This window comes from Schistocerca nitens, chromosome 5 (assembly GCF_023898315.1).
Source record: "Schistocerca nitens isolate TAMUIC-IGC-003100 chromosome 5, iqSchNite1.1, whole genome shotgun sequence".
Lineage (NCBI taxonomy): Eukaryota > Metazoa > Arthropoda > Insecta > Orthoptera > Acrididae > Schistocerca > Schistocerca nitens.
Window position 1 is genome coordinate 307,634,554 of NC_064618.1, and position 12,207 is coordinate 307,646,760.

Consider the following 12,207-nt stretch of genomic DNA (forward strand, 5'->3'; position numbering starts at 1 on the left):
TGTAACTCTCAAAGCTACTAACATTGTAAACAGGAACCTTCCTGGCCTTGATACAGTACTTTGCTTCCAGACTTTGAGATCAATTTCAGTAATACAAACTGGGATTCTTACTTTTTACTGTATTCTGAGAGATACGGTGAGAGATAAGGGATTGTTGAATCAAAATTGTGCTGATATTTCAACATTGACCGTGATAATCTCAGATTAAACAGAGATTATTATTTTCCATGCAACAGATGGTTCATAATTATGTAGACTACATTTAAAAATTGAATGTTCCCTTTGGAACAATAGGGACCCATTATTAAGGATATAAGAAAAAGAAGGAAAAAAAAACACCATTTACAAAAATAAATTTATTTTCAGGTATTATTCAGAAGAAACAGTTATGTCTTTAGAAGCATGTTTCTTTCTTGACTTTTTGAACAGCTTTTCCCATTTCTTCCGGTAGATCATATACAGCTGCATTGCAACTCTTGCATCTTCTACCTGAAAATATACAAGTGACTTATTTAAGTCTTAATTTAACCCTTTCAGGTACATAAGAAAACTAAAGTGCTAGTGATTAAAATTTTTGTATCTCTGTGGTAACTGGAGGTTTTATAAACAAAATATGTTATTGTTTCAAACATTTTTATTTGTACTGCAAAAAAAAAGCTGGGACGTATTTGTCCCTGTGGTCCTCAAAGGACAGTTACAGAACACATTACACTTAATACATCGAAAAATTACAGAGGCTGTGTATATGTTGTCTATTTGATGGGAAATTCTGAAAAACAGTTTCTGCTTGAAGTAAAGCATAAATTAACACCACACTGTTCACAAATATTGTAAGTGCGATTTTCAACACACTTTGAAGCACAATCATTCGGTGTTCTGGACTTTTTGGATTGCAACTGGTCTGCAACCTTCTTGATGTTTTCACTACTGTTGATAAATTCCTTTGTCGACTTGAATAATTTCCAATTAGATTTCTCGCAATGCATTGTCTGAACTCTAGGGATGATAGTGTTGATTTGAATCCTGATTCTTCTGCCAATTTTGAATACATGACATATGCATTGTTTACACCAATGTCAAGAAGATCAAAGAAAATTCTCAGGTAATACTTAATGTTTGCCTTCCTGTCAATCTCATAAGTCACTTTCTTCTGGTCCATAAGGTCCACCCCTCCCATCCCCTTGTTGTACTTTCTTATCATAAGAAGACACTGAACATTGATCTTTTCAGAAGAACCAGACTGACGCCTCTTCACTGTCGTACATGGTATTGGTGAAATCAAATTAGTCAGTAGAAAAACTGGCTTGTTATCCATCCATTTGAGGATTGTCAGACCATTGCTAGTGAGACTATATGAATCACCTCTTTTCATTTCCTTGCCTGGAGGGAATGTCTTTGAGATGTTTTTACGGTTGGTGCGCACTGTTCCACATGACCTGATATTTTGTAAACCAAGGTAATACTGCAAAGCTGGAGAGCTAAAAAAACTGTCTATGTAAATTTCACATCCTAGTCCGGATAGTGATTTTGTCAGTTAGTTGCAGAACTACTGACTCACCAAGCCCTACTTCAGGACCTGAGGGTTGTTTTTTTTTTTTTTTTTTTTTTTTTTGCCAGTGTATAAATCACACTCAAATAGGTAGCCAGTTTCCGAATTACATCTGCACCACATTTTGAAACCCGATTTTACTGGCTTATTTCTGACATACTGTCGCATAATATTATGTCCTTTGAATCTGATCATATGCTCATCTACAGATTGAGCCCCAGTTGCACTAAGAGATTGCTGGAAGGTTTTGTTCAAATGGGTAATTACAGGTCTCACTTTGTATGTGCAGTCTTCCTTTATTGACTGATCTGCATTGTTGGAAAAAATAAAAGTACTTTCGAATTTCTTCAAACTGATGTAGTGGCATAATCTGGGCTATATAAGGAACACCTAAATCTGGTTCAGTTGCCCAGTAGCTTCTAAATGTAGGCAAAATATGGTACCCCATTACCAGGTTCATGCCAAGAAATGCCTTGATTTCATCTTCATTTGTACTGAATGCGTTGCCCGATTGTTCTGCATACCGAATACTTTCAGGAATTAATATATCATGCACCAAATCTTTTAGGCCAATAGTGGAAGAAAAAATTTCAAATGGCTGTGGCATTTCACGATTTTCACTGACACAAAACAAAAGCACTTTCCCAAATTCATGATTCATGTTATCACTGAATTGTCTTGGTTGGTAAGTTCTGGACCATTTAAATTCTGGTAAATCTGGAAGGGAATCAGGTACCTCAGCATTTGGTTCTGATATTTCGTCTGTATGCCTTCTTTTACTAGGTGGGCTACGTATTTCTTTTTCAGGATCTTCTATAACAACATTTTCTCTTTCATCTTCCATATCTCCTTCAAGAAAAATTTTATCTCCTTCATCCAGTAACAGATTATCTTTGTCATCACTACTGCAAGCCTCCAAAATCTGCATAACACTTTCATCAGTGATGAAAAATTCTCTTTTTCTGGAGCACATGACCTAAAAGCAGATTTGAAATTATACCAGTACAAATTTTTTCCGCTTATTTAATAAAATGAAAGATAATATATTTTCAACTGAATTTTAAATACCATTCTGCTCATTTTTTTTTTTTTTTTTTTACACGTAATAGTAACGATTTCATGACATTCAAAAACAAGTACACAAATTACCATTGTGGTACATTCGGACAACTATGTCCCAAAGAATGAAAATAAAGTTTTCCACTGATGAAATACAGTTATTTTCTAAATGAATGGTCTAAAGTAAAAGAGAAACTTACTTGAATATACTTTCAAGCTTTGACAGTAAGGCAGAGAACACAATACGCACACAATAAGTGAATAAATTTGTGTGTCAGCTCGAAGTGAGAACCACCAACAATAACCGACGACTAATGGTAGTTATAGTAATTGTTGCCACCAAAGATGTACGATATTAAAGAAAACAAATACCTCTGCTTCAAGTAGAGCATCTGCAGCACATCAACTGTGATCAACTGTGATTACAGTCCAATTAGTAAGGTGATTTATGTGTGGGACAAATGCGTCCCATGTACGTGAAAGGGTTAAGGAAAAGTGAAATATGCAAGTTTATTTTGTTTTTATCAATAAAACTTCATATAATTCACGAAACTGAAAAACAGTTATTTATCACATCAATAGAACTTTTACCTGTGTTTCAATACTCTGGCAGCTCATTTCCCATTCCCATCCCAATAGTTGTTCTTCAACTAATTTACCAAGTGGAAGAAGACACAGGCAGAAACAAATAAGCATAACACAAAACAGTAAAAATTTCATCCTCATTTAGTTTTTAAGGACCATTTAACTGGATAAAAGAACATATTAAAAAAACAAAGTGTTTGATGATAGCATGAGGAATGAAAAGCAATGTTTGTGACCAAGGAACAACAATTCTCTAAAAGTTAGCATTTGTGGAGGGCTGTAGCTGTTCAGCAAGGGGCACGGTACAGGGATATAAAAGATCCAAACACAATTGTCTGCTGTTGTACAACAACATTATGCAAGCAGTCTAACATACTTGGCTTAGAAAAGGGCAACCTGTGAAGGAAGGATAAAAGATTAAGGTTTGCTTCCCCGGGCACAGATAAAATAATTGAAATGTGGTCTGGCACAAACATAGTGTGTTTTGAGTTGTACATAATGCAAATTACAAGTAATCAGTGACTGTGGCTTTGTGTACAATTATCTGAAATTATCAAACATTAATAGTTTCTCCCACACATCAACCATGAGGAATCGTGTTGCGAAGACCATTGCAAGACAGTAAACATTGTAACTCAGCCTGGCGTTTTCAACAACATGACACCAATGACCAGTGCCAGCTTTTGCCAACCCCACCAGCAGCTGCAACACAGGTATCGTCATCCTGCTCTGTAAGTAATCTCGCTCTACTTCCTTAATCTATTACCTTATGTTCTAACATCCTAACCCATGGAACCTATTGAAAAACAGAGTTTAGTTAAGAAAAAAGGAGAGATCAAGTCATAAGTGATCAGAAGCTTCACATTTGTTGCCAGTTTTAAGGAAGACTCCAATCTCAACAGTATTAGAGTAAAGCTGTTACTGCTAAATACAAGTACAGATCAATAAATGACATCTAAACTCATTTTCTCATTTTATGTAGTAAACATGAAATAAAGCTCCCAGCAATTTCAATGCTAAAGTTCAATGGCAATGTTACAGAAATAATGCAATTTTTTCCTGATCATACCTTTAAGACCGTTGTTGTTAGCAATGAGGCATTAACGATGTCCAGTGGTACTATTGTTTGTCTTGGGTGTCTGGTGAACCTCTTAAGCTGACTGAAAACTTAGTGAGTACAGAAAGTAACTTTAAGACTGCATGAGATTTCACTGTTCACAGATATAACAATCCAAAGTTCGTTGTTGATTTACATGTGATAGAAATTCTGAATCTGCCCAACATCAAAACCGAATCTGCTACAGGCCTACTGAAATCAATCAACCAGCTAATGAGAAATTTGAAAGCAACTGAGGTCATGCAGGTTGGCACTATAATGCAAGAGGTATTATTGTCACACATATTGCTGGATCACATCAGTGTGAATCTGAGGAAACAATGGGAACCTAAGACAGTGAACATGGCATTTCTTCGTCTGAAAGAGATGGCTAAAAGTGAACAATACTGCAAGCAGAACAGGCTTTGTTAACGGACAAAAGCTTTGTTTCAACTGTCTTGGCACAGACCATAACCAAAAAGGAGGGCTGTGCGGACAGATGCTGCATTTGTAACAAGTGGCACAACATGCTAAAAGCCAAGGAATAGTGGCAACAGAAGGCAGGAAACAAGTATTGACCAAAACAGCAACATACTACACAAGGTGTAGAGGAAAAAGAAATTGAAGTAACTCAACAGGAAGTAGATAGAGCAATTAAAAAGCTAAAGAACAAAAGTCTCCAGGAGAAGATAGGATAATGGCAGAGATGTTGAAGGCAAGAGGTGGACCACTTCAGAAAGAGAGATGTAAGTGACATCTGGAGAAAGGTGATCCCAAAAGAGTGGAAGTCAGGTACCATTATCCCACTGCAGAAAAAGAACTGTAGAAGTATTTCTCTACTAAGTGTACCATACAAAGTTTTATCATTAATAATTCTTCAGAAGCTGAAGATAATGTTTGAGAGTATGAGGCAGGTTTTCGGGGAGGAAGATCAATCATGGATCAAATTTTCACCATGAGACAAATCTGGGAGAAGTGCTAGGAATTCAACTATCGGTTCCTGAAACCATTTGTTTATTTCTCAAAGGCATATGACACTATGCAATGAGGGGGTTTGGCATACCAAGGAAGTTAATTGGTGAAGTTGTGTACAGCAAAGACAAAAGCCAAGGTGAAATGCTAGGTCAGCCATTTCACCATTGCTTTTTAATTTGGTCCTGGAGAAAGTAATTTGTGGAATGATGTGAGATGGTAACATGTAAGAACATAGCTATTGGAATATGCTGATGACACTACTGCCACAGCAGAGTCACAGGAAGATATAACAGAAACAACAGAGAACTTGGCAGAGAATGCCACTGACATTGGACAGGATTAAAATGGAGAAGACTGAAGTATACAGAGAAGCCCCTATTAATGCCCTCATTGCAGGTTAGAATATGGAATATAACCAGAGTGGAGAATTTTAATTACCTTGGCACCTGGTTCAACAGGCATAATAACCTAAACAAGAAATTACTCAAGGCACTGAAAATGGGTCTAAAACTTATTTCAGTCTGAAGCAGATAATGTTATCAAAAATATGTCTGTTAAGATCAAACTTAAAGCCTACAATGCAGTGATAGTATTGCTGTTGTTATATAGGACAGAAATGTTGAGCACCACAAAAAAAGATGAAGAGCACCTGCTGATCTTTGAAGAGAAAATCGTGAGAAAGACCATCCGACCAATCTGCGAAGAGAACACATTGCGACATAGATGGAACCAAGAACTGTATGACCTAATGAAACAACCAAACACTGTACAGAAAATTAAAATGTGGGGAATTAGTCTGGCAGGGCACATTGCTAGGAGGCCACAAACATGCTGAGCTAGAGATGTGCTTATGGGAAAACCTGATGGAACTTGTCTAATTGGAAGAGCAAGGAGTACGAACTACAGAATGACTTTCAGGAACTGGGTGTCCACGAGAACTGGAGCCAAAGTGCACAAGATAGTCATTTATGGAGGAACATTGTTAAGATTGGCACATGACCTTATTGCCAATATTATGTATGTAAGCAAAGAAGGGAAAACAGAAAGGTGGAAGGAGTATATAGAGGGTCTATACTAGGGCGATGTTCTTGAGGACAATATTATGGAAATGGAAGAGGATGTAGATGAAGATGAAGATGAAATGGGAGATATGATACTGCGTGAAGAGTTTGACTGAGCGCTGAAAGACCTGAGTAGACAACATTCCATTAGAACTACTGATAGCCTTGGGAGAGCCAGTCCTGACAAAACTCTACCATCTGGTGAGCAAGCTGTATGAGACAGGCGAAATACCCTCAGACTTAAAGAAGAATATAATAATTCCAATCCCAAAGAAAGCAGGTGTTGACAGATGTGAAAATTACCAAACTATCAGTTTAATAAGTCACGGCTGCAAAATACTAACACGAATTCTTTACAGACAAATGGAAAAACTAGTAGAAGCCGACCTCGGGGAAGATCAGTTTGGATTCCGTATAGATATTGGAACACGTGAGGCAATACTGACCCTATGACTTATCTTAGAAGCTAGATTAAGGAAAGGCAAACCTACGTTCCTAGCATTTGTAGACTTAGAGAAAGCTTTTGACAATGTTGGCTGGAATACTTTCTTTCAAATTCTAAAGGTGGCAAGGGTAAAATACAGGGAGCGAAAGGCTATTTACAATTTGTTCAGAAACAAGATGGCAGTTATAAAAGTCAAGGGGCACAAAAGGGAAGCTGTGGTTGTGAAGGGAATGAGACAGGGTTGTAGCCTGTCCCCGATGTTATTCAATCTGTATATTGAGCAAGCAGTAAAGGAAACAAAGGAAAAATTCGGAGTAGGTATTAAAGTCCATGGAGAAGAAATAAAAACGTTGAGGTTCGCCGATGACATTGTAATTCTGTCAGAGACAGCAAAGGACTTGGAAGAGCAGTTGAATGGAATGGATAGTGTCTTGAAAGGAGGATATAAGATGAACATCAACAAAAGCAAAACGAGGATAATGGAATGTATCGAATTAAGTCGGCTGATGCTGAGGGAATTAGATTAGGAAATGAGACACTTAAACTAGTAAAAGAGTTTTGCTATTTGGGGAGCAAAATAACTGATGATGGTTGAAGTAGAGAGGATATAAAATGTAGACTGGCAATGGCACAGAAAGCATTTCTGAAGAAGAGAAATTTGTTAACATCGAGTATAGATTTAAGTGTCAAGAAGTCGTTTCTAAAAGTATTTGTATGGGGCGTAGCCATGTATGGAAGTGAAACATGGACAATAAATAGTTTGGACAAGAAGAGAATAGAAGCCTTTGAAATGTGGTGCTACAGAACAATGCTGAAGATTAGATGGGTAGATCACGTAACTAATGAGGAAGTACTGAATAGGATTGGAGAGAAGAGGAGTTTGTGGCACAACTTGACTAGAAGAAGGGATCGGTTGGTAGGACATGTTCTGAGGCATCAAGGGATCACCAGTTTAGTATTGGAGGGCAGTGTGGAGGGTAAAAATCATAGAGGGAGACCAAGAGATGAATACACTAAGCAGATTCAGAAGGATGTAGGTTGCAGTAGGTACTGGGAGATGAAAAAACTTGCACAAGATAGAGTAGCATGGAGAGCTGCATCAAACCAGTCTCAGGACTGAAGACCACAACAACAACAACAACAACAAACAACAACAGCAACACATTGGACAGTGAAATAAAACCATCAGCATGCAGAAGTACTATTGACAACTTCTCCTGTAAACGTCACTGGAAAAAATGCGAAGATGTGCCAATGCAGAGCATTTCTTGGTGGTGCCTCACAAATGAACTTCATATTTACCAAATTAGCAGATCAGCTGGTACTACAGTTCAGCTGGCCAATAAATAGTATTGGTGATGTTCAAGCTACAGAATCATTGCATGTTTACCAGGTGTACCTTTCCTCAAGGGTTGCTGACAACTGTACACATACTGTAGGTGAACTAATGCCACATACAACAAGGCTACTCCTAATAACATCCTTTGATGTCACCATCTGGTAATTTACAAAGTACATAACTGTAGCAGAGCTATCAGTCAACAGCCTGGTGAGATTGACCTTCTGCTTCGAGGATTGTTCGTTTTTCACACATTAAAAACTTGTTAAGTGAAGAGGGAGAACCATGCAAATTTGCAGGACATATAATTAAGATGCATTGTGTCAGACATGATACCTCCATTCAATCAAGCCCAATGTGCAAAGGGTACTGTCACACCTCGCATGCAACAAGAAACTAAAATTTCAGATCAAACAGTTCAGGTAACAAGAAGAAATTAATTCTGTTTAAGGCACAACGTATAAGCTTTATGAGAGAATATGAAGATTTGAATCATATGGAATTGATGACCAGAGAGAGAGAGAAACCTGCTCATATTACATGCCAAAGCATCCACTGCTTAAAGATGCAAGCTGTACTAATAGACTTCATGTAGTGATTAATGCCACAGAAAAAACATCACCAAACACTTGCCTCAATGACATCTTGTCTCGGAGAAAGTAAGCTATGGTGGACAGGTCCAGTCACTTCAGGAGGCCTAAAGCACCATGAACTATGCAGATGAATTAGATGACATACCAGAGACACATAATAAACATGTTTGCTTATTCACTACTACCTGCACTGTGAATGAAATAGCTCAACATTATTCTTCACACTCAAAATTGGAAAAAAAACCTGGTGTATGTACTGAAGTATACAATCTCAAACAGCCATCCACCAAGTAATCTTGACAACAGGAGAATTTAATATAGCATCAAGGGCAGCAATTCATATAGAGCAACAGTACATTAAGTACAAGAAGACTGAAGAACTACTACATGTCAAACAATCCCCAAAGAAAGCAAACTTATCCCACTTCATTCCTTTCTGGACAAGGAAAAGTTGTGTTGAGTAGCAGACAGGCACAATGAAAAGACACGTACATGTTAGCTATTGGCCTAAGCCTTCATCAGGAAAGGAAGCATACACACACATTCATTCATACAAGCAAGCATATCACACACACACACACACACACACACACACACACGCACACACACAACTGCCATCTCTGGCAGTTCAGACCAGAATGAAACTATCACGTAAAATGGAAACAGCAATCTGGAGAGGCCGGGAAAGGGTAGCAGGGGATGAGTAGGTGGAGAGAAGAGTGCTGTCAAGCAGAGTGTGCAGGAACTAGACTGCCCATAGACACAGCATCAGAAGGCTGTGGGGCATGGAGGTGGGGAAGGGGGAGAGGAGAAATGGGTAGTGAAAAAGGAGAGGAATGAGGAAGGGGAAAGATGGGCAGGCAGACAGCGGCACAAAAGGAGGGTGGGAGAGGAGACTGGGTAGGAGGTGATAGGACAAAGGGGGTGGAAACTGTTGGGTGGATGGCGTGTGGACATTAGGTTATCATAGATTGAGGCTAGGAAAACATCTGCGTAGTTCAGAAAAGTGGTGGTGGAGGGGAGGATTCAGATGGGTCAGGTAGTGAAGCATCCATTGAAATCAAGTATTTTATGTCCAGCTGCATGTTGTGCCACAGGAAGGTCTACTTTGCTCTAGGCCACTGTTTGACAGTGGCCACTCATCCTGGTGAACAGCTGGTTGGAAGTTATACCAATATAAAAAGCCGTGTAATGATTGCAGCAGGGCTGGTACATGAAATGGATGCTTTCACAGGTGGCCTGGCCTCTGATGGGGTAGGATAATCCTATGACAGAACTAGAATAGGATGTGCTGGTTGAGTGGATTGGGGATGTCTTGCATCTAGGTCTTCCACAGGGATATGATCCCTATAGCAAGGGGATGGGATTGGGAGTCGCATAGGAATGGACTAGGACATTGTGGAGGTTGGGCAGGTCATGGAACAGCACTTTAGGAGGGGTAGGAAGGATCTTGAGTAGAATGTCCCTTATTTCAGGGCATGATGATAGATAATCAAAGCTCTGGCAAAGGATGTGGTTCAGTTGTTCCAGTCCAAGGCAGTACTGGATGACAAACGGGGCACTCCTTTCTAACTGGTTGTTGGGGGTGGTGGGAGGATAGAGGGTGTGAGAAAAAATGGCACTAGAGATCTGTCTGTGGACTAGCTATGGACGATAGTGCCTGTCTGTGAAGGCCTTGGTGAGACACTCAGCATACTTGGCAAGGGAGTGCTTGTCACTGCAAATATCCCATCCCCGGGAGGCCAGGCTGTATGGGAGGGATTTTTTGGTGAGGAAAGGTTTAATGCGGTCAGATGTGTGGACGGAGCCATCAGAGAGGAGGTGATCAATTCCCACAAAGGTGGCACATTGGGATGAGAAGGACCAGTTGAAGCGTATGGGAGAGAAGGTGTTGAGGTTGTAAAAGAATGAAGATAGGGTATCTTGGCCAACATATCCTGCATAGATTTTTATATTGGTATGACTACCAATTAGCTCTCCACCAGGATGAACGGCCACCTCCAAACTGTGGCCAAGAGCAAAACAGACTATCACGTGGCACAACATGCAGCTAAACATAACATGCTTGATTTCAATGGCTGCTTCACTTACCTAGCCATCTGGATCCTCACTCCATTCCTTTTTCGCTCCCCATTTCTCCTCCCCATCCCCTGCAGCCTTCTAATGTTGCGCCTGTTGGCAGTTTAGTCCCTGCACGCTCTGCCAGACAGCGCTGTTCTCTCCCCCACCTACACCCTAATATTCCTACCCCTTCCCGCCCTCATCCAGACTATTGCTTCTATTCTACATGACAGTTGCACTATAGTCTGTGCTGCCAGAGATGGCAGTCATGTGTATGAGGTATGCTTGCTTGTGTGAATGAGTGTATGAGTATTTCCTTTTCTGATGAAGCCTTAGGCCAAACGCTAATGTATAAGTGCATTTTCGTTGTCCCTGTCTGCAACTCAACATGTCATCTTTATGTTGAGTGGCACTCTATCTTTCCCTTATATTGTTGATATTCCAACCTGGAGTTTCCATTGTTTTAGAATGAAATTTGATTGTGATATCTGTCAATTGCAGCTATGGCATTGCACTGTAGTTCCACACAAACGCTGATCCTGATGTGTATACACTCCTCAGTGACGAGTGCATCGTCTGATAACGTGACCACGGGAGAACAACTGACGCATGTGTGGAACAAAGCGAACTTTCTTCAGGATCACGGTGCACCGTGCTCTTTCCGCATGCAACAATACGAAAGTGAAAACAAACTGAGAGCATAAAACTTCCGTATGAGTTGATATGGGATCAACCTATGTGGTCTGCAGCTTGCAGAACTGGACTTCTGAATAATTGTCTCCACAGTACCTTAGCTCAGCTCACACTGCTGTTGCTTTTTATTGACCCATGCCCTTGTGCGCCACACATGTTGCCAGAATTTTCCTATCGATAAGAGTGCGCGCCAGAGGATACCTAACGTAGTTAGCTTGTGCCAACTGAACAGCTCTGGTCCGTTCACGCATTTTTGTGGCACAGCAGGCCACACTATGTTTTTTATAATGCCAATGTATTAAAATAGTGAGCATAAAATTGGTTCACGCATAGGGCACATAGGTTTGTACAGATGTAAAACCTGGAGGGAAGTTACTCTGAACAAAACTGTAGGTGGGAAACTAAGAGGTGGTTTGGCATGAAGTACAACAGAAGACTTTGTGGTACATACAGCCGGCGGCCAGCATTCAACAGTTAACATACTGAGTTCTGAAGGGGGCAAGGACAGCAACAAGATTAGATTAATTATGTCTCGGATATGAATGTATCTATGGATCATGGGATTTATCATTTTGCTCTGAATCATGAAATTCTGGTACCAAAAAGAACATTTACAGAACAATTTTACATTAACACCCATGATCTTGTATGACGAATTCATACTTGCACTGAAGAAGATCGCCACACACAACCTTCAGAACATGTAAAGTTTAGTTTATACACTTTTGTATGGACCAGTGATTTGCTTAAT

General features: G+C 39.7%; 1 protein-coding gene across 1 annotated transcript in view; it reads right to left on the reverse strand.

The window, feature by feature from the left end:
- Positions 1-341: 341 nt before the first annotated feature.
- The window catches only part of LOC126259226 (uncharacterized), a 74,775-nt gene continuing 62,909 nt past the window's right edge, over positions 342-12,207 (reverse strand). The window contains exon 7 of the mRNA XM_049955840.1: positions 342-489. Coding sequence (XP_049811797.1) covers positions 370-489 — 120 coding nt within the window. The 3' untranslated portion in view covers positions 342-369. The remainder of the gene's footprint in view (positions 490-12,207) is intronic.